The sequence below is a fragment of the Cucumis melo genome, chromosome 3, assembly GCF_025177605.1.
Source record: "Cucumis melo cultivar AY chromosome 3, USDA_Cmelo_AY_1.0, whole genome shotgun sequence".
NCBI classification, from domain to species: domain Eukaryota; kingdom Viridiplantae; phylum Streptophyta; class Magnoliopsida; order Cucurbitales; family Cucurbitaceae; genus Cucumis; species Cucumis melo.
This window is the reverse complement of record NC_066859.1, coordinates 11315785-11339586: the sequence shown is the minus strand read 5'-3', so window position 1 is coordinate 11339586 and position 23802 is coordinate 11315785. Positions and strand designations below refer to the sequence as shown.

At 35.9% G+C, this 23802-nt stretch overlaps 1 protein-coding gene across 10 annotated transcripts in view; it reads left to right on the top strand.

The window, feature by feature from the left end:
• Positions 1-23802, top strand: part of LOC103488674 (eIF-2-alpha kinase GCN2) — a 67937-nt gene that overhangs the window by 38530 nt on the left and 5605 nt on the right. For 9 of the 10 annotated variants that reach the window (XR_001762530.2, XM_008447517.3, XM_051082702.1 and 6 more), the window contains 13 exons: positions 4687-4871; positions 5967-6115; positions 6209-6458; positions 11093-11351; positions 11449-11542; positions 14424-14504; positions 15924-15980; positions 17145-17276; positions 17613-17696; positions 18201-18309; positions 18403-18539; positions 19032-19139; positions 20127-20212. Coding sequence is in view for 8 of the 10 variants with exons in the window: in XM_008447517.3 (XP_008445739.2) it covers positions 4687-4871; positions 5967-6115; positions 6209-6458; positions 11093-11351; positions 11449-11542; positions 14424-14504; positions 15924-15980; positions 17145-17276; positions 17613-17696; positions 18201-18309; positions 18403-18539; positions 19032-19139; positions 20127-20212 (1731 nt within the window). In the remaining 2 variants the exon portion in view is untranslated. The remainder of the gene's footprint in view (positions 1-4686; positions 4872-5966; positions 6116-6208; positions 6459-11092; positions 11352-11448; positions 11543-14423; positions 14505-15923; positions 15981-17144; positions 17277-17612; positions 17697-18200; positions 18310-18402; positions 18540-19031; positions 19140-20126; positions 20213-23802) is intronic. The other variant, XR_007819700.1, reaches the window with a different exon arrangement.

The window sequence follows — 23802 nt, the reverse complement described above, 5'->3', positions numbered from 1 at the left end:
TCAAAGACAGGGAAGATTTTAGTTCTCATAGTTTATATGGATGACATCGTTTTGTCTAGAGATGATCAGGTAGAAATCAGTCGACTTAAACAGAGAAAGGGTAATGAATTTGAAATCAAGGATTTGAAAAATTTGAAATATTTCCTTGGAATGGAGATGGCTAGATCTAAAGAAGGCATCTCCGTGTCTCAAAGAAAATACACCCTTAATTTGCTAACTGTGACAGGTATGTTGGGATGTCATTCTGCTGACACTCCTATTGAATTCAACTGTAAACTTGAAAACTCTGATGATCAAGTTATAGCTAATAAAGAACAATATCAGCGTCTTGTGGGTAAATTGATTTACTTATCCTATACTCGTCTTGATATTTCTTTTGCTGTGAGTGTTAGTCAATTTATGCAGGTTCCCTATAAGGAACACATGGAAGCTGTCAAAAGAATTCTAAGATACTTAAAAACGACACCTGGTAAAGGGTTGATGTTTAGAATGATAGACAGAAAGACCATTGAGGCATATACTGACTTGGACTGGGCAAGATCTGTTGTTGACAGAAAGCCTACCTTCGGTTATTGTATATTTGTTTGAGGCAATCTTGTAACTTGGAGGAGTAGAAGCAAAGTGTTGTGGCCAGGAGCAGTGCTGAGGCTGAATATAGAGCTATGAGTTTGGGAATATGTAAAGAAATTTGGCTCTAGAAAGTCCTGTCTAATCTTTTTCAGGAATGTGAGATTCCATTGAAGCTCTTTTGTGATAATAAAGCCGATATTAGTATTGCTAACAACCCAGTTCAACATGATAGAACTAAACATGTTGAGATTGATCAACATTTCATCAAAGAAAGACTTGACAGTGGGAGCATATGCATTCCGTAATTCCCTTCGAGCCGACAGGTTGCTGATGTCTTCACGAAGGGACTTCTCAAACCAAACTTCGACTTTTGTGTTAGCAAGTTTGACCTCATTGATATTTACGTCCCAACTTGAGGGGAGTGTTAGAATTAGTGGGTTTAGCCAATTGGGGAGATTTACCCTAAATATTCTTTCCTTTTTTATCTCTTTGTACTTTTCTATTTATTCCCCTCTTGTACCTATTGTATGATTATCAAAAAATAATAAAACTAAGAACATTGTGGTTTTTCTCTCGGTTTTCGGGTTTTCCATTAAGCTTGATTTCGTGTTTATTGCTTTAAATAGTGATCATAGATAGCGGCAGTAGGGAGAACTTTGTGGCAAAGAAACTAGTGACTACCTTGAATTTGAAAGCTGAACCTCATCCAAATCCATGGGTGAAAAAAGGAGGAGAAGCCATGGTTAACGAAATCTGTACAATCCCTCTTTCCATTGGGAGTGGATGTAAAGATCAAATTGCATGTGATGTCATTGAGATGGACGTGTGTCACCTTCTTCTAGGAAGACCTTGGCAATATGGTACTCGAGCCTTACATAAAGGGAGAGAAAATACATATGAATTCCATTGGATGGGAAAGAAAGTAGTTCTACCCCCATTAACAAAAAGACATGGTGAAGGAGCAAAACACCATAAAACTGAAGGGCATCTATTAATTACTGTTAGCGGGAAAAAGCTACTCAAAGAAAGAGAACAAGATCTTCTAGGGCTGATTGTCAACATAAGTCCAAAGAAGAACTACCTAAGGTTGTGGAACCAAAGTTTACCGCAGCTGTTTGATGAATTTCCACACTTAAAGAAAGAACCCGAGGGACTACCACCTCTTCGTGATATACAACATCACATAGATCTTATTTCAGGTACATCCCTACCAAATCTACCTCATTATAGAATGAGCCTCGAAGAATACCAAATCCTCCACAACCACATTGAAGACTTACTAAAAAAAGGGACATATCAAAACGAGTTTGAGCCCTTGTGCTGTACCCGCTTTACTCACACCAAAGAAGGATGGCAACTGGAGAATGTGTTTAGACAATAGAGTCATTAACCGAATCACAGTAAAGTATCGTTTTCCTATTCCACGCATTGGTAATCTCTTAGACCAACTTGACAAAACCACCATTTTCTTAAAGATTGATCTGAAGAGTGACTATCACCAAATATGCTTTAGACCCGAGGATGAATGGAAAACAACTTTTAAGACAAACAAATGCTTATTCGAATGGCTAGTCATGTCCTTTGGGCTATCTAATGCTCCTAGCACCTTCATGAGGCTAATGAACCAAGTGCTTCATCCCTTCCTCAACAGATTTATTGTAGTTTATTTTGATGATATACTCGTGTACAACACCAACAGTGATTACGAAAACTCTTTCAAGTCCTAACAGAAAAACACTTATACATCAACCATAAGAAGTGCACATTCTTATGAAAGGAGATGGCCTTTCTCGGGTTCATGATTAAGGAAGGAAGAATAAGAATGGAACCTAAAAAGATTGAAGCACTCAGTACTTGGCCAACTCCAACTTCCATTAAAGAGATACAAGCCTTCCTTGGCTTAGCTTCCTGTTATAGGAAGTTCATCAGAAATTTCTGCTCACTTGCAGCACCACTTACTAATTGTTTGAGAAGGGGAAACGTCAAATGGACCCTAATACAACAAGAAAGCTTCGATGACATCAAAAGAAAGTTGACTTCCAGTCCTATATTGCAACTACCAGACTTTACTTCACCATTTGAAGTAGCAGATGATGCTTGTGGCACAGGAATTGGGGTTGTCCTATCTCTACAAGGACATCCAATTGAATATTTTAGCAAAAACTAAGCCCATCTAGACAGACTTGGAGTCCCTATGAGCAGGAATTATATGCCCTTGTTCGAGCATTGAAACAATGGAACACTACCTACTTTCCAAGGAGTTCGTATTTATAACCGACCATTTCTCCCTAAAATATGTTCGATGTCAAAAAAACATCAGCAGAATGCATGCACGCTGGATTTCTTTCCTACAAAGGTTTGACTTTGAGATCAAACATCGAGCTGGTAAAGAAAATAAAGTAGCCGATGCCCTCAGCAGAAAGAGTTCCTTGCTTACACTTCTCTCTTCAGAAATTGTGGCATTTAAACACCTCCCTTGTCTATATGAAGAAGACACTGACTTTGGAGACATTTGGTACAAATGCTCTAACTACTTGAAGACCGATGACTACCACATTGTTGACGGCTTCCTATTCAAAGGAGAACAATTGTGCATCCCTCACACTTCTCTACGGGAAGCTCTATTGAAAGAAGCTCACTCCGATGGATTAGCTGGACATTTTGGGCAAGATAAAACATTTGAAATCGTCTCCAAAAGATACTACTGGCCTCAACTAAGGAGAGATTCAAAGAACTTCGTAAAGGGATGCCCTCTTTGCCAAAGAGCTAAAGGTTTATGCAACAATGCTGGATTATATTCACCACTACCTATTCCAACCTCTATTTGGGAGGATCTATCAGTTGACTTTGTGGTCGGGCTACCTAAGACTCAAAGGCACTATGATTCAGTAATTGTGGTAGTAGACAGATTCAGCGAGATGACTCACTTCATAGCTTGCAAGAAGACAGTTGATGCAATCTACATAGCCAACCTCTTTTTTAGAGAGATTGTTTGCCTACATGGGGTACCTAAAACCATTGTTTCCAATAGAGATGTCAAATTCCTAAGCCACTTTGGAGAACTCTACGGAAGAAATTTGACACAACTTTAAAATACAATACCATGGCCCACCCACAGACAAACGGATAGACTAAAGTAACCAACAGAACATTGGGCAACCTAATTGTCTAAGTGGAACAAAACCTAAGCAGTGGGATCTAGCTCTTGCACAAGCCGAGTTTGCCTTCAACAATACGAAGAACCGCTTAACCAGCAAATGCCCGTTTGAAATTGTATACACCAAACAACCATGGTTAACTTTTGACCTTGCCTCACTCCCCACAACTGTGGACCTCAATAAAGAAGCAAAAAGCATGATAGAGAACATTGAAAAACTCCATAAAGAAGTCCACAATCACCTTGTGCAAACTGCAAATTCCTATAAAAGAACAAAAGACAAGAAAAGAATGACAAGCCAACTTTTCTGAAGGCGACTTAGAAATGATTCACCTTCGAAAAAACAGATTTCCAACCGGCACCTACAACAAGCTAAAAGACAGATAGCTTGGCCCATTTCGCATCCTAGAGAAGTATGGAGATAATGCTTTCAAAGTAGAACTACTGCCGAACCTACATATACACCCAGTATTTAACGTTGCTGACCTAAAACCATACCACGCACCAGACGGCTTCACAATGGCTGACTAATGCACTCATGGGTGAATCCATTGTAAGGGGGTGGAATGATGTAACAAGTAGAATAAAGATAGTTAATACAGTTAAAACTAATCAGCTATTCTGATTAGTTAACTCCCTAACCATCCTAACTGTTTTGTAACAACTCCCCCATAACTACCTTGTAACAAACTTTCAAACCTCTCAATAAATACCCCATCTCTTAGCCATTTTTGGCAGAGAATTCATTTGGAAATTAGCTTCAACTTTGAATTACATCATTTAGTTTATAATATTTGTTCTTTACTAATTGCAGTCTCTTGCTTGCTTCTTTTTTTTTTTGTTGTAACTGTCTTCACCGTATTGCTAGTCAGATGCTATTTGTTGGATTATTTAAAATGGATTTATTGGCATTAATTTTTTGTCCACATTATTGTCTTGCTCCTTTCTATTGTTTGAAGGACTCTCCGCCAGGTTTTTGAATCATATACTCATTTTGATAAAGAATTAGCATGGCATTTATTCCATCAAATTGTGGAAGGTCTGGCACATATACACGGACAAGGGATCATTCATCGAGATTTAACTCCAAGTAACATATTCTTTGATGCCCGCAATGATATCAAAATCGGGGATTTTGGTCTTGGTATGATTTATGTCCTTCAATGCGATGTTAACTTTCTACGCTTATATTTTTCTTACTGTGAGCTTACTTTTCCTTGTAAGACTCTTCTGGTAGAAAAGTGACATGGCCAGTATGCAGGAAGGCAAGCTTGAGACTTATGCACATTCTTGCAGTCTTATTATTCTGGTCTCTTGGGTGGGTTGTTGGAATTTGTTGACGGTGAAAAATTAAAATGATATCATTTGCTGTGGCCAAAACAAGATATCATAGCTAGTTGGAATTGTTGATGATGAAAAATTAAAAAGCAAATATATAAGGTCAAGGAGTTGTCTCAAAAAAATAGTTAAGATGAGTGCAAGTTGGCGTACCCACAATCATCAAAACAAATCTAATCACTCATTCCAATTTTACAAAATTAAAAGCTTAAGATTAAACATAACTGGTACCCTTAAGTTGGGATAATTTTCCCCAAATTTTGATATCTTTTATAAGTTTTATCTATAAAGAAATCTTTGGTTGATAAATGAAATAAGGGAAATTCCAACACCTGTAGGTGATTACAACAATAATCTCCAATTGAACTAAAATGACTAAATGAATGCTTATTTTTACACCAATAAAACACGGTAGACAACCAAATTCATAAATGATCAAAAGACGAGAAAGTGTCCCTGAAATTACAACCATTATATTAGACCCACAGAGTCCAAAAAACGCAAACACAAAAGCCAACCAAACTTAAGGGTACTACCGGACGCACCAATAAAGATCAAAAAAATAAAAGATATTGTTGGAACAAGGTATTGATAGAATCTTTTCACTATAACAAAGAGTGGAGCAATCATGGTCTCATTCCCAGAAGATCTTGCGATCTGAAATCATCTTTATCTGTTTCATGTGTATGGCACTGTATTGCTAGCTATTTGAATATCGATTAGAACTATAGGAACCGTTGTTTGATGTACATAAGTTGCAATGGCAAACCCCTCTCTTTTCTTGACACTTTCAAAGCCGCTGGGATGATAATGTCTTCCTGACGTGTCTGTTTAGTGCTCACAGGCTCATGAGTCTTCCAGCTGTTTGAGCTAAATCACTATCTTGTCCCTGTTTTTTCAGCCAAGTTCTTGAAGCTGGAGCAATTAGATCAGGATGTTGGTGTTCCTCTCGATACAACTGGAGTTTCAATTGATGGTACTGGTCAAGTTGGGACCTACTTTTACACAGCCCCTGAAATTGAACAAGGATGGCCAAAAATTGATGAAAAAGTAAGTTTCTACTTAGGTTCACTTTGAATTGGCAATTATATTTTCATGTATCTGGGCATGGTTGGTTGATGTTGAGTCTTTTGTGGATTACAGGCTGATATGTACAGTTTAGGGATTGTGTTTTTTGAACTCTGGCACCCTTTTGCAACTGCGATGGAAAGACACGTTGTTCTATCTGATTTAAAGCAGAAAGGAGACCTGCCAGCTGCATGGGTCGCTGAATTTTCTGAACAAGCATCATTGTTACGACGTTTAATGTCTCAGAGTCCATCTGAGCGTCCTTCAGCCTTGGAACTTCTCCAGCATGCCTTTCCTCCAAGGATGGAGTACCAATTGTTAGATAGTAAGTTGGTTATTCTGTTATGTGGTTTGTAGTCTTTTGTATACGCTCAAGTGTGACCTCAAGTTTTTTCAAGCCAAAAGTTAAAAGGAGGTCTTCATCTTTCCTGTCCTTTTTCTTTCTCCCACTCCTTTCATTTTTCCCTTCTTCCATGCAGAGCAACCATCGTCTGCCATTGTCACGATTGATGATGACAGTTGCTTAGAATAGAACAATGGAAGCAGATGGAAGGAAGAGAGGAAGAAAGAAGAATAAAGAAAAAAGGAAAAAAGAAAAAGAAGAGAAAAATGATTTTGTTTAAAAATTCATTAATTAAAAAATTAGGAAAGGTACTCTTGTTATAGAAAATAAATGCTCGTTAGTTTTTTTCTTACTAATTAAAAGATAAACTGACAAAAGGACCAAAAATGCTACCAAATGCAATTCTTAGGGTAAAATTATTGAGTTTGAAAACTCGAGACCCAAATACACCCTAAATCATTCTTAGAGTCCAAAAGCATAAATTTTCTTTATAGAAAAATAAAAAACTAAGGAAGAAAGGTTATTTTTGTAGTTTTCTTTCACTTCTTTTTAGGGTTTGTTTCTGTTGAACATCATTTTAGCTTTTCATTATAAATTTGTTGTTTAATGAATAGTTAGGCTTTTATCGAGAAAAGAAAGGAAAGACTACTAGGGAATACAAAATATAAGTCCAGAGAGACAAAGTACAAAGTGGCCTCCAATGAAAAGAACTAAGATGTAATGGATAATTACAAAAGAGACTGTAACATAAGCTCATAAGGATGCATAGTATCTTAGGAACGATCAAATCTCACATGGATATCTCTCGAGTGGTCACTAAATTATATTGTTCCTCCAACCCTAATGACCCTACAAAATGGTACGCATCCCAACTTTTGAGGTTCTGCAAAACAATGTCACTTTTAACTTCTCATCCAGGGTGGCATTTGAAGTCCTTTGGCTCCCATAAAACGCTAAGGTTGGAGGGGAACCACCTCTTAAATCACCCATTGACCTAAAAGCTTAAGCTGATGGGTGAAGGTAAATTTAATATAATATTTAACACTCCCCCTTGCTTTTGGGTTCGAAATATGGAGAAGACATAACAAGTGGAAATCAAGATTAAAAAGTAGGGAGGAAATAAACAATGCAACCTTGGCCCTCTGTACTTCGTCCGTTTTGCTTCATGTTTCAATTGGGATTTGATGTTTTGATGCTAATGGGGTTTCAACCTAGTTGAGATGTCAGGGTGCACCTTCTGATCCCGCCTGCTTTTTACTTTTTAGGCTTCTTTATTACACTCAATGTATACTCTCTTGTACTTTGAGTTTATATCATAAATAAAGAAATTTGTCTCCATTTCAAAAATAAAATAAAATAAAATAATAAAAAAAAACAATTCAAGAGTTTGAGTAGGACATCTTGGATCACATTACTCCGATACCATCTTAAATCAGCAATTGACTCAAAAGTTTAAATTGATGGGTGAAAGCAAATTTAATATAATATCTAACACAACCATACAAAATTTGAAACGACTTTGTTTTGAGAGCAACGTGATACGACATGTTTTTTCTTAAACAGAAGGGAGTCTCTTTATTAATATTAATAAAAGAAGATTAAAGCGTGAAATGACATGATATGCCAGTACTTCACCTAACTTGACCACTCTGATCCCTGCTTGGGTTTCTCCCCATAGAAACAACGTAGTTAAGTTTCCAAAATCTTGTTCACAATTTTTGTGTGGTCGTTGGTCTGGGGATGATAGGCAGTCCTTTGCATGAGTTGTGTGCCTTGAGGCCTGAATAGCTCGAAAAGTAACTAATGGAAATCTTATTGTTGTTTGTCATAATGGACTTAGGAAACGCATGTAATTTAATAATTTCTTTAACAAACAAAGTAACAATAGACTTAGATGTATATGGATGACTAAGATAACTGTTCTGCAATCTGTCTATAAATCATGCCAAAATGATGTCGAAGAACCATTACCAATGACAAATTGTATATTTCCATAGACAAGGTCTCTTGATTTTAGAATGTAATCCCATAGACTTTTACTAGACATGCAACAATTTTCTAAAGTTTTTAAATCGAAATGGTGGAACCATATTGAGTCTTGATTTATATATATCCAGAGGACCTCCTTTTCTTGGTGGAACGCCAAATCCACTTTGCAAGGAGGGCCTTCTTTGATCCTCTATCTTCAAAGGGCCTCCATTTTTTGGCTTTGGTGGGTTAGAAAAGAGAAATCTGTCCTTATGAATAAGGCTCCTTCTTCAAAAGTGTTATCTTAAAGAAACATTCCAATTCAAACACGTCTTCTTGGAAATTCCAAGGCCAAGATACATACCTCTTATCTTTGATTGGTCGTGTATTACTCCAATTCAGAATGTGGCTCTTACCACCACTTCTACTGAAGCAGAAACTTCAAGGCTTTAAAAGCCATTGGAAAGAACAAAGCTCCGGGCCCTGATGGTTTCACGGCTGAATTCTTCTTAAAACATTGGCATTTGGTTAAGGAGTCTTTCACTGCTCTATTTGAAGATTTTTATGAGAATGGAAGGCTCAATGCTTGTGTGCAGCAATATTTTGTGTCTAATACAAAAGGAGGAGGATGCGGTCCTCATAAAGGACTTCAGACCAATCAGCCTCACAACCTCAAATTACAAGGTAGTAGCAAAAGTCTTAGTGGAAAGACTGAAATCTGTTATGGCCAACATCATCAGCCCCTTTCACTGAAGGTAGGCGAATCCTTGATCCAGTCTTAATTGCAAACGAAATTGTGGAAGAATATCGAGCTAAGAGGAACAAAGGGTGGATTTTGAAGCTTGACCTTGAAAACGCCTTCTATCGTGTGGATTGGGATTTCCTTGAAAAAGTCATGTACAGAATTTTTTTTGACTAGAAATGGATATCCTGGATTATGGGCTGCCTAAAAATGCCAAGATTCCCCTATCCCCTTTCCTTTTTCTTTTAGTAAGCGAGGTTGTGGGAACTTTCTTGAATAAGCTAGGTTTAAACGGGCATTATGAAGGCTTTGTAGTTGGTAAATAGAAGGTTCCTATTCCGATTCTTCAATTCCAAGACAATACTCTTCTTTTTTGTAAGTATGATGAAAGCATGTTAACGAAACTGAAGGATACAATTGCACTCTTTGAATGGTGCTCTTGGCAGAGGATAAATTGGGAAAAATCCACCTTGTGTGGAGTCAATGTGGAAGAGGATGAGAAAAGCACACCAATGAGAAAAGTCCGATGGTTCTAGGAAGCCATTGTTGAACTCCTTAACTCTCCAGCTGACTGTTTCTTTAAAAAGCACGTAGACCTTGATAGAGGCCGGCTAAAAGTCTCTAAGTTTCAAGCAAATTCCGGACGGATCCTTAGTTGTGACTATTGGTCCTATTCAGGAGGACATTCCAATATTGTAGTTTGTTCCGGTGAAAATTTGAAAGGATGGTGGTCCTTTCGTAACATCCTGATTAAATTTGTAGAAAAGGTCCATTACACTAGCTGGTTTTCAGGTAATTCCCCAAAGTCCTCCCCACAGTTTTCAGCGAACGGACCTACCTTTGTAGAGATGGTCAAGTCTTCTAGTACTACCTTTCCAGCTACAAGTTCCGGGAACAAGGTAGCCAGTCCTTGAGCCAATCCGATTAGAACTCATCAAGTTACTGTCCAGCCTTCTCCCCCTAAACACAAGCAGTGGCTAATCAAGCATCACGAAGTGCTCAAGGTTGATTTTGATAATCTATTTTAATAAGTTATGTCTTGTTTTCAAAAAATGAAATTAAAAAAAAAAAAAAGAAAAAGAAAAGAAAAGAGGATGAGCTGAAACTTATGGCTGAAAAGATGGGCTGTTCCGTGGAAAAGATGCCCTTTCTATATTTAGGGCTTCCATTGGGGTTATTTGAGACATGTTACTTTTTGGCCGCCCATGATTGATAAAGTGCATAGAAAGTTAGACAAGTCGAGGCTGGTTTCCTTTTCAAAAGACGGCTTCTTGGTGTTTTCATTCTAAAGTTTATGCTAATTATTCCATACAAAGTATCTGTGTGAATTGGAATGTTTTTATTTCTCTGATCTAAATCATGTATCGATTAAAAGCTTTGTTTCCATTTGAATAAAAAGAGAAAGATCATGTATATTACTAGTTTTGTTTCCGTGCATTGTTCTTGGTATTTTGTATTTGAGTGTTAGACTCTTTTCATCATATCAGTGAGAAGCTGTATTTACATTTTTTAAAAAAAGATTTACTGTTTGAAAGGAGCAATTGCATTTTTCATGACAAGCCACTTCCTTGGTTTGACTGTTATAAAATTGCTCGTGGCAATTCTTCTTCATGGTGCTCTCTGACCAATTTCTTTTCAGATTACTCTATTCAAGATATTAGTTTAAATTAGAATGCATTTATATCTTCATCTTCTAGTTAGTATTTTCTGGTTTAGGTTCACACTCAAGTCATGTGGTTGTATTTGTCAGTGATGTAAGAAGAATAGGATTAATTGGATAATTGGGTAATAATTGGGCAATAATTGGGCAATAATTGGGTAATACCATATTTATATATGAAAGAAAGTATATTCTATTTGAATATTGATTGGCCAGCTTGACTGAGCAGTTTTTCTTCATGTCTAGACATTCTACGGACAATGAAACTATCGGAGGACTCAAGTATATATGACAGAGTTGTTAATGCTATTTTTGATGAAGAGACATTAGTTATGAAAGATGACAGACATGATTGTATTACTGCCACTATTCAGTACACGGATTTGGGCACTGAAGTTCGTGATCATGTTATTGATGCCACAAGGGAGATGTTCAGGCTGCATTGTGCAAAGCATTTAGAAATAAGTTCCATGTATTTGTTGGATGGGTCTACGCAGATCAATAGGTTTTATGTTTCATCGAACTGTTTGTACTCTTCAAGAAATTCATAGTTTGCTTCTTACACGTTAGATTTGGCTAATCTTTTCAAACAACTTTTGAAGGAACACGGTCAAACTTTTGAGCCATGGAGGAGATATACTAGAACTCTGTCATGAGCTGCGTTTGCCTTTTCTTAATTGGCTCGTCTCCAGTCAGGTATCTACTCTCTTTCTCTCTCTCTCAAAATTAATTTACTTTTTAAATTGATTTTTTTTTGTTAGTTTTTTTGAATAAGATATGTACTTCTCATTTATGTAATTTTAGCTAAAAAATTATTCCAAGGAAACAAACTCGTTGGAGTGGAAAAAAAATCTTAAATCATTGATTGACCCAAGAGCTTAAGCTCGTGGATCTAATATTCTCCCTTATTTTTGAGCTTGAAATATGAAGACCAAACAAGTGAAAATAAATCAATATTAAAAATGGGGAGGAAATAACAATATTGAACACAGGACCTCCCTGAACCACCTGTTCTGATACCATTTTAAATTACATATCATCTAACAAAAAGTAAGCTAAAGAAAGTATAAAATATTGTGATCCCATAGTTTAACAATATTAGAAGGAAGAAATGGCTGAACAACATTGAAAGCGAGGACGCAAAATCAAAACGCTCCACCCAAACTCTGGACCTGTCTTCAAATTATTGGTTTATTTCAAAGCCAAAATCTGAAATCATGGATTTGACTGCACTAATCCTAAAAAGATTAGTCCAATATGATAATGCCTGCTCAACTAGTAGCTGTAGAATGATCATGCTTGTACTTTAGACAATGATTCACTTGATGAATTCTGTCTTCAGATTGTAGGGGAGTTCCTTGATGTAACTTCTTGGCCCTCTTGTACTCATGTATATTTCAAGGGTTACTCTTAGTAGAAGAAGAAAGCCTAGGGTAGGAGCAAGAAATAAAGGAACAAAATAATGGAAGAAACTAAAGTGAAAGGAAAAGGAAAGCCACTAAACCTACTAAAAATAAGAAAGCCTATCAATGTTTTATCCAATGCCATAGGCAGCAACTCTTCCATGGTCAATGAATTAGGCAATGGAACTTTCCCTTAGTCTAACTAATGAAGCAGAAGTGCTTTCTGAGAGTGCTAGACTTAGCAAAGCTGCCCCTAGCATAATCGAAAGGGATATAGCCTTATTTAGGGTCTGGATTTCTAAAGGATCGAAGTGAAAGCTAGGGAGACTTTGACTAGTTGGGATATAGTGTTTTTGGTACTTTTTGTTATACGTTTACTTACATTTGAGAGACTTAAATTGTTTTTCCTTAAAATTAAATATATGCAATGTAGGTCTTCTTATATAGGAGAAAGATCTATTATTTGGAGCTTAAGATACTTTGTTAGTTGTTACCAACATTAACATCAGTGCTTCCACACCAAGAAAAAAAAAATTTGTTTTCAAAAGTTAACCAAACACAAGGCAAAGCCATGGAACCTAAAGAAGACACTGACCATAAGGAGGTTCTTCGGCAATAATTACACCGATATCAATGTTTGCATGGATTGTATGACCATCGGTACCGCGATGTACAGTTCCTTTAAATCCCATCAGACGCTGCTTCTTGGAGTGCTGGAAGTGTTATGGTAGAAAGACCTTTTACAAATAAGTAAAGATAAAAGCAATAAAGGATAAATATTTGAACAATAAGTATATACTAATATAGAATTTCCAACACATTATTGTTATTTTAAGTGTATAGTGCTTTGTTCTAACTTTTAGAAAAGCCTATGGAACTTTCCATTAGGAGAATGAAAATAGAATAATGCTCAAGGATACAAGGAAAGACAGCAAAGACAACACAACCCCAAAATAATAATAATAATAATAAAAAAAAACAAAGACAACCAAAAAGAAGCCAAGAAGTTCTTTGTTCCTATTAAAAGGGGGAAAAATTGCGTTCCATGTCTAATTTCATAGATGTATAAAATTCCTACCGAGTTATATGATATTAAATGACTTTTGTATCGAATTTTTGAAGTCCAGTAGCAAATATGTTAAGACTTAATGCTTTGTCTTGGTGTTCCTTTTCTAAGTTTTTCGTGAACTTTTCTATTCAAGATATTTGTATGAATGGAAATTATTTCAAATGATAAAACTATTGAAACTATTTAGAAATGTTGCAAAATGTCAGAATCTATCATCGATAGAATTTGAAATTTTGCTGGGTTTTGTAACATTGTTGGTTTATTTTTCTATTTTTGAAAGCAACCCTTTTCTGAATTGGGCTGCTTTTATATTTTCTTCTTTACTTTGATTTGTATTGTTCTGTTATTGTTGTATTGTTTTCAATACTTTTACTTTTATCTTGTATTTTGGAGGATTATCCTCTTTCGATTTCATCGGTGAAAAGTTTTGTTTCTTTAAAAAAAAATGAAAATTTTTGTTTCTCCCTGTTGCAATTCTTATGACCTTTTTTAGTTGGCATTTAAGAAATTAATTGGTGCATAGCAATCACGTTTGTTTAACTTTTAAAATAGTAGTTAAGATAAACATGTGACAAATTGAAGAATAAATGAAAAGGAGTGTTAAGAGTCCTATGATTAACAGAAATAGTGAGCTTGGAATGCTTTTATAGTTTCTTTGTAATTTTGATTTCTCGTCTTATTTTCACTGAAGTTCATATATTTTTGTTTTAATTTTTTTTAAAAGGAAACAAGTTTCATCATTGGTTTTTTTTTTTTTTTTTATCTATTTTAATGAGAAGTTTGAGATTTTCTTCGAGAAAGAAGTTTACTCTGAAGATTGCATCATACTTCTTTAAGCAAATAACGATAGGATTACCTTCCTTCATTCATATCATCACATTTGTTAGAAGAAAGCTTTCCAAATGGAGGAAACCAACAAAAAAAAAAAAAAAAAAAAGAAGAAGAAGAAGAAGAAGAAGAAGAAGAAGAAGAAGAAAAATCTAACCATAGGATTTGTATTTCTTTTAGGTCATTTCTCTTTTTTTCTTTGTGCATCCACTATGTTAGTAAAACTTTAAATTGTACTTTTGTAGAACATGAATTGATTTGTTGATTTTCTATTCAGAAATCTTCATTTAAACGATATGATATATCGTACGTCTATAGAAGAGCAATTGGACATTCACCTCCAAACCGATACCTTCAGGTACTCTTTTACATGTCTTGTGGTTTTTTATTTTTTTCTTACTTATTACTTCGAGAAAAAAAAAATTCTTTTAGCCAAGTGTTGAATTATGTTTCCGGTAACAAATTATCCAATAAGGAGAAAGTTGACTATTGGGTCAACAGAGCTCATTCATTTTACAAAGAGTAATACTTGGGTCACGCCCATCTCTATGTAGCCCATCATTTATCACATGGAGATAAAATACTAACTTAAATAAAAAAAAAAGTTTTTTTTGCCACGACATGCTTTTAAGTGAGCTACATGGAGATGGATGTAGTGTAGCCAAGGTGATGTGTTCAAACGTGCAAGTGCACATGTTCAAGTTATAATATAGCAAAATGACTAGTGGAGGCTGTGTATCATCCTTAGGGGTCAATTAACAGTTAATACCTATTGTAGAGTTGAATTGACTTTAGCTAAGGAAACAAAATCGGACATTCAGCAATTTGTAAAAGTAAAATGAACTTGATAACAACTTGTTAGAAATAATGGGCTTAGGTATTGATGAAAGCCCATGGGTAGTTAAGATTTACTTTGCCCTAATTTTTTGTTCTTTTAATTAGGCTCATGTTGCCTATAAATTTTCCCCCTTTGTACCTTTATGAATTATTAAAAAATAATAAGATCATCAGCACCCTTTGTACCTTTTATTTAGGCTTGTGTTTTTTTTTTCAGTTTAATTTTTGCTTCATGTGATATTGTAATTTGAGTTTTTTCTCTTTTCATTAATATCAATGAAGTATTGTTTCCTTATAAAAAAAGGCAGTTGAAAATTTAGGATCTTATTATACATAAAATTCAGTCTCATATCTATAAGGGCTTTATTTTATTTTATTTTTTTTAATTTCTGATATGTTAGGAACTTATTAGACATAACATTAAAAGTTTAGAGAATTTGATAGACATTTTCAAAATTTATGGATTTATCATAGAGAAAATTGAAAATTCAGGGGTATTTAGACACTTTCTAAAATTCAGGGATCAATTTGAGAAATTTAATCGAACAAGGACCAAACGTGTCATTTAACCACAAGAAAACTAAGGCACTTGGAAATTTAGAAATGAGGCCAACGAATGTGATGCTGTAAGATGAATTGGTTCTGTTACTCAAAGTGAGGAGGTTGAACTATAAACTAAAGTAGCACTAGTTGGAGATATAGGTGTTGAGTGAGTTGACAATCAATTAGGGTTACCTCTGTTGAATTTTTGGTTTCTTTGCAACTTTGCTGTAAAATCCTATAATTTCACGTCTTTATGGTGCTCCTATTCCAGTCTTTTTGAAAGTTGGGTAACTTCATGGTCTTGTCTCATTTTCATGTCCATATCTATGCTTTTCTTGGTTAAAATGTTATAATTCAGTGCTATGGTCATATGCATTTTGTTTGTTTTCTCCAACAGGGTGATTTTGATATCATTGGGGGTACATCGGCTTTGACTGAGGCAGAAGTTATCAAGGTACACTTTCCATTGGTTTAATGCATTTGGACACTCATTTGGTGGCAGCTGGGGTGCCTAACTATTCCATATGCCTGACTGTTTACTTAACTGTGAAAATGAAGGAGGTAGCCTAATTTTTGAAAAATAACAATTGACGTCAGAAAAATCAAGTGTCCAAAGAACCAAACTTCCAAATAGAGGCACAAAAGTAAAATAGAAAAATAAATAAACTAACTGAGGTACAAAAGTATACCAATTAATACAAATTGGGGTTGGGTGTGGAGGCTAAACGACTTTGGTGCATTTAAACCATGCATCATGAAAGTGTTGATCCACAGCTTGGGGTGGAGGTGGGTTCCACATCCATGGTAGGTTGATCTTGTTCTAAGCCGTGGATCCTGGGGTTGAAATATCAAGAGTCCAGATCAGATGCTAGGGTACAAATTTGATGAACTCGGACTCGAAATTTTAATTTTGTTTGAAAGGAAAACAAGAGAAATATATTAAACTCAAAAGAAAAACAAAATGCATGAATGAGAGGAGCCCCTTCCAAAGAGGAATTAGTAAAGCACAAGCCAATCTATTAGTACATGGAAGATCAGAAATTTTTGGATTTTCAGCATTTATTGCACAATCTCTCTCCAAAAATTACTGAGCTGTTACGAGCTTCTTAGAATAGATTGAACGATTTAAGTGTGAAAGTCCATCAGTCACGAGCAAAAAAAGGGGTAGCATCTTTTCCCTTGTCTCTAATTCTTCTTCACTTTGGTCAATGTTACTTCATTTCTCGTATATAGTCATTTTCTTTTATGTGTATTTGTATTGGTTCTTTTGGTAATTTATTTTTTTTTCCTTGTGCTTTGAGAATTATTCTCTTTTCACTTTAGAAATGAAAAGTTCCGTTTTCTTAAGTTAGAGTTCTGGCTTTGGGTTCTTATTTTCTGTTTTGATATGTTTTTTTGTTTTTTGTTTTTTGTTTTCTTTAGATGAATCAGAGTGTATGAGTGGTTATTGAATGTTCTATGAGAATTTGTAATTATTATATGTGGAATAAGTTGGTTTGAGATTCTAAATATTGATCACCTTACGGAATATTTGAAGTTTCGAGAGAAAGAAGCAGAAAGTTTTCATTATTTTGCTTTTTTTAGCAAAAAGTTCTCACATTATATGCTAATATTACAGGTGACTGTGGACGTTATTTCATATTATTTTAATTCAGATTCTTGTGATATACACTTAAATCATGGAGATCTGTTGAATGCTATTTGGTCGTGGGTTGGTGTTAAGGCAGAACATAGACATAAAGTGGCAGAGGTAAATTAATTCTCTGTTTCAGTATTGGTATAATTGAGTTTACCAGAAGCCATTAATTTAAGCTTTCTGGTTAATCAGTGATTTAACTAACATGGTATCAAAGCAGAACTGAAGGAGATTTTGTGTTCAAACATTTGTAGTTTCATTTCCTCCCCATTTAATATTGATTTCCACTTGGACATTTCTTCCTCACTTATTATTTGATATAATGAAATTTACCATAATTCATCAACTTAAGTTTTTTGATCAATTGGCGATTTGACGGTTTTATTTATTATAATTGTTTAATTGTTTTTTTTTTCTTATGGCCGTGCTGAAGCTCTCTTGTAAATGCAGCTACTTTCTATGATGGTATCCTTACGCCCTCAATCTTCTGAGAGGAAATCAAAGTGGGTTGTGATAAGGCGCCAACTACTACAGGTTAGGTTTGAGATAATTAAAGAATTCTATAATAAGCCTTGATATATATATGTAAGTATTTGCAAGAGAAAGTGGGTTACATGGAGGTGATGAAATGTACAAAGAAGGAAGGAAGTCTTTCCAAATGCTAAGAGAGTTGCAATGATCCCCTGAAATTACCACCTTCTGATCTCCCTCGCTTATTGCTCTCTAGGGTTCTTTATTACACTCATTGTATAACTCTCTTGTACTTTGAGTTGTTATTAATAAAGAAGTTTTTCTAGTTTAGGTATGTTAGAAAGTGACTCTTTTTGCCCCTTAAAAGTGGGGGAAAAAAAATGAAAGGGACCAAAATGGTTAGTTTTAAAAGGTATAGGGACAAATTGACATTTTGAAAGAACAAGGATCAAAAGAAGCTGAAAGTATTGGAGCAAACTTAGTATTTAAACAGCATTCCATCATGTTCATGAACATTTAACATGAACTTGTATCTCTATTATTTCTGAGGGAGAAATTTTGCTACAGGAACTCAAATTAGCACAAGCTGTTGTAAATAGATTGCAGACTGTAGTTTTTAGGTTCTGCGGTGCAGTGGATCAGGCACTTCCTAGATTGAGGGGAGCACTTCCAACGGGTATTGTTGCAACTAGTTGGTTATATGTCCTTACAGTTCAAGATTAGGAATAAGATACGAATTGTTTCGAACCTTGTTATGGATATATTGCAGATAAACCAATGCGTAAAGCACTTGATGAATTGTTAAACCTTTTCAACTACTTGAGAGTGTGGAGGCTTGAAACAAATGTTTACATAGATGCCTTAATGTCACCAACTGAGGGTTATCATCGAGACATATTTTTCCAGGTACCAGGTTTTCCTTCCCTCCTTCCCAAGTATGGAAAATGCAATGGATGACCTTTGCTGTATTTATTTTTTTATTTGGAAAACCCATAAATGTTGGTTGTATGCCTAATGAGAAGGTTATGAAAAAAACTACTTAGATGGTTTCTAATGGCGCTGGCCTTAATTTGTGAAGATTTGCACAAAAAGCCGATTACTGAACTTGTCTCCCGATGAAATCATATATTGTTTATTTTATTTTAATTCTCTTTATTATTTTATTTTTGAAAACCTTCCCACCTATTAGCTTCAGCTCCCTTCTCATCCACGCACTTTTGGCACTGAAGTATTAGTTGCCACTTGCAGGCCTGCCTTTCTAGTGGCCTATTTTGTGTTAATTGGGCATGATTCTGAAATACATCGAAATAATCTAGATTTTATGTTCTCCAAGTGTGTAATACATCAAGCAGTATTTTGCTCGACTTAGTCTCATTAACTAAGTTGTAACTACACTAGGTATACTTAACAAAAGAAAATAATCCTGGATCACATCCCGAAGGTGCATTGCTTGCTATTGGTGGCCGCTATGACTACTTGCTTCAACAAATGTGGAGCCGTTCATATGTGAGTTATCTTCATTTATCTTTCTCTATTATGTTGATATGCTCCATCCATGCAGCAAAGTTAATATTGGCACAGAAGAATGCTGCAGAAAAGAGGATCATTTAAAACTGATAAAAGATAATTTTCTAGCGATAATATGATTTAGATTCTAGGAAAAAGAACCTAATAGTTAATGAGCTTGACAATCTAACCCTGGCTATTTCTCCTTAATCTGAGCCAGAAATACTTCCTACGAAATTAAAATACATTTTATAAACTTAAACTGCTTTGCTTGGGTGTCATTAGAAGGGCTGTCCTAGTCATAGGTTTGCGTTTACCTAGCTTCTAAACCTTGGTAGAAGGACTTGGGATGTATCCTAACTTTGAACTAATTTGGAATATTTGTTCCCTTGGGCCTCTTGTAAGGACAATATGTTTATCCTGGACCTGGATGTTTGTTACTTTGCTAGTTCATCGGCAACTGTTATAGCATGTATATTGGTATATATTTTAAGTAATCCTTCATTCTTATTTTCTTTATTTTAGGACACCCTTGCACACATGTTATGCATATGACTCTACTAAATGGAAAGATACAGGGTACTTTTTGTCCAAACCTTTATTCACTCCACAGGATCTAAATGCTAGGTCTTATTAGGTCAATTAGAGTTTTATTCCTGATGAGGTCTTGAGGTTCGGAGTTTAGGTCAAGAATAAATGAAAAGTACAAGAAGAAAAGAATTGAGGTGCCAAAAAGAAACACCTAAAAGAGTGACCTGTAATTTACAGAGAGAATTTTTGGATCCATTGGTTATAGGTTTTGATCATGAACTCTCAAAACGCTTTGTTTCTAATTTTAGATTTCATTGTCATTTGATGCACTTATGTTTTGACCTCTCATATTTTTGTTCAGAAGATTTGAAACTTGCTTTCTTGTGACTTTTTATTTCGGCTATATGTAATCTTTATTGTTCAAATTTAAGATATGTTGCTCCTTTTCAATGCTAGAAAAGTAGCCCTCCTGGCGGCGTTGGGACCAGCATTGCATTAGAGACTATAATTCAGCAATCTGCTCTAGATTTGAAACCCATCCGGTGCAGTTTATAATCTTTACATTTCGTTTTGTTGCTTTGCATAGTCTTTTACATCATGAGTTTTTCTACAAGAAAATAAGCCTTCTTAAAAAAAAAACGATTGACCACTACCATGACTAAAGAATAATTCTTTTGAGTGCAATGTAATCCAAGGACAAAATTCATGGATGTCTTCTCAAGTAGTCGTTGGAGCAGGTAATGGACTATATAAACTGGCATTCGGGGAAGTTTATTTGCCTGTTCGAGAAATGAAGCATCCATTTGACAAATTTTCTAACATCTTTCCTTAATTGGGCTAAAAATATCTTTGTGAAACCAAACCCAATGTTTTATCTCTACCAAAATGGCCAACTGTCATGCCCCGTCCCGCCACGCGTCCTAACCCTAGCGTTGCGGCAGGCAAACGCGACTTGAGCAGTCTTGGCACTTCTGGGTAAAACGCTAGAATGCTCGGTCTTAAACCTTAAACCTTTGACTTGACGCTTAGGTTGAATTTGAACTCTTAGAACTACTAAGCGAGAAGAAAACACAACGCATGATAACAAAACAACTTCTCTTTATTACTTAACAAATTGTGTTCCAATACATAATACATGCTTCTTGAATACAAATAACTATAAGAAAAAGGCTTCCAACACCTAGTACAACTTCTTTTGACTCACACTTAAACGCCTAGCTTGCCTTACCCTTAACTTGGTCTCAATGTCTTGATACTTGGGAAGGGAACTTAAAATGCAAGTCAAATACTTAGTGAGTGAGGTTCTAGAAATCCTTTTGGAGCATACAATGCAATCAAATCAATTCATTTTCCATAAATAGGCTCACAACGCCTATTTTAAAACATAAACACTCACATTAGCTTCTACTTATTCCTTTCGCCAAGAACATGAACTATTCCCACGCATAGACTATTGTGATTCTTGTATCATCTGCATTCGTGGGAGAATTTCTCGATTCATTTCCTGTTATTCAGGCTGTTAACTCAATACACTCCTTCCAACGCATTGGCCAACTTCTTACCGTCATGTGGTCCTTTCACCCCATGGTTGTCTTGACTCATTATTTGCACATAATAGCTAGCTTATGATAGGAATAAAGGTAATGGTTTAATCGCATACATAGAGTTCATACAATCATCAAACGTGAAACCTTAACTTAGAAAACATTCGTGCTTTCTCATGAACATTAAAAAAATTAAACATGTGATACAACAATACAAAACTCATAAAGAATGCTTTAGAACACTATTCTTTCTTATAGAAAATCACTCACAAACTAAGTTTTCCTTTTTCTGAGTGCCTAACTCCGGAACTTCTTTTTCTCGTCAAGTCCCTGCATTGTCGTTTCCTCCCCAATTTAAGTTAATTTCCACTTGTTGGGCCTTTTAAAATATTTCAGCCCACAAGTGAGATATTGACTTTCATTTGTTGGGCCTTTCAAATATTTCAAGCCCACAAGTGAGGGGGAGTGTTGGTGATATATAATTAAATTTGTCTTCAACTATTAGCTTAAGCTTTTGGGTGAATTGGCAGTTTAATATAATCAATATTAGGAAATTTTCCTGAATTTTCATAACTCTTTTCGCTTGCGATGCAACACCAAAATGCCTTCTTCCTTGCTTCACTGAGTTTGAACGTGTACTTTCTTATCACATCGCCTAGCTTCAACGCATTTTATCCTTCAAAATGCCTAAAACTTCAAAATGCCTTTTTGAAAAATCCTTTTATCAAAACGCAGGTCTTACACCAACTAACTGAAAATAGTTAGTAGGCTTTCTTTTCTATCAAGGTCATGTGCTTCCTCTATTTCCTTCCTAGGTTTAGGGGTGATCATTAGTCAATGTCGATTTTGGGTAAACAAAACGGCACCGACCATCGATGTATCGGTTTTCATCGGGGCCATAATCGGTTTTGATGACATTTGTGGGACCAACCGACATTGACCACGAGCAGTTGGTTGACTTTGTCGGTTCAATGCTTTTGGTGAACTAAACAAGAAAAGAGATAAAGAAATAAAAAGAATTTAATGAATAATATAAGCTTAAAGAAAACAACAATATCTACCAAAAAGCTAACAAACAAAGAAGATCCACAAGAAAAAGAGAAGAAATTAAGGAAAAAAATATCCTTAGAGATGGTGCTCGTAGTAGAGAAGATGGGAGAAGAAAAGGGAAAACTAAGAGAAGAGGAAACACACTTGTCTGGGCAAATGTGATTTAATTTTGAGTCTAGGAAATCCATCAACACTAATAAGACTAAAGGTCTGATATATACTTGTTTGGGCAATAATTCCTAGTGTAGTCGGGCTGGGATCCCCAAGTGGCTGAGAAGGACGGGCAAACTCACTCACATAAGCCCGTCCCGAGTTCTGTTTGTCAATGGAAGAACGTCTCTTTCCTTCGGGGGATGACCATGAAACTTCCAACAATGCTCATTGGTATGCCACTGTTTTTTGCAATGCTCACAGATAGGGATCGGTTTCCCATTGTGCCTTTCACTGTCATCACTAAGGGATTTTGCACTGAAGGTGGCATAATCAATGGTGGGGGTTGTGAGACTACTTATAGCATTGGTAGGATCCTCCTCAAGGCGAAGCTCAGAACAAACCTCCATTAAGGAGGGTATAGGTCTCTGGTCTAGTATATATCTACAGACAATATCGAACTTAGGCTAGAGACCAGCAAGAAAAACACAAATCTTGTCAACCTTCTTGACCTTGGAGTATTGTATCCCCTCGCTAGGACAATTCCAAACAATTTCTCTACATAGGTCCATTTCTTGTAAGATAGAAGAGTGTTAAAAAAGGATATCACATGCATTGTCCCCTATTTGCATTCTTGTACCTATTTTTGCAGAATGTATAATTGTGAGGTGTTCTGATGCTTGGAATACAACTTTTGAGTCGTGTCCCTAATATCCTTTAGCAATTGTAACATATAGTAAGGATTTGTCAATTTTGGTTCCATATTGTTAATCAATGAGGACCGAATAAGAGAATTCTCCCCTTTCCAGTACCATTTTGGAGGGTTTCTTGTTGGAGGACGAGGTATCTCACTTGTCATGAAGTCAAACTTGTGGCGTCCTTCAAGAATCATTTTGATAGATTGGGACCACAAAAAATAGTTTTGGTCATTTAGCTTTTTTCTTGAAAAATGTTATGCTGATTGTGCCACTGTATTAGCCATATAGAAAGAGGATAAAGAGGGAAACGATGTTACTGGATTTTCAGAATACATTGATGAGACTGTATGAAGGCTAGGACTAGGGTTGGTAGAAGTGGCTCATAATGTCACTTCAATCGCCGCAATCTGTTGTCGAAGCATGTCCAATTGTTTTTGGGCTATTCCCAGAGCTAAAGCTTGTACGTGAGGATTTAATTGTGCCGAAGACTCACCACCCTCAAAAGTTGAATGAATGTGAGCAGCGAAAACAATGTGTGGCGGCCAGACATTGGTCTGCAGCCGGAGGTAATGGAGTTGTGGTGTGTGTAAAAGCAATGGTGGCACATGTAGGAAGCCCAATATCCAATTGCAATTGGGCTGCTATCGAGTAGTGTTGTAGACACCGTGCATCCCGTGCGGCTGAGGAGGG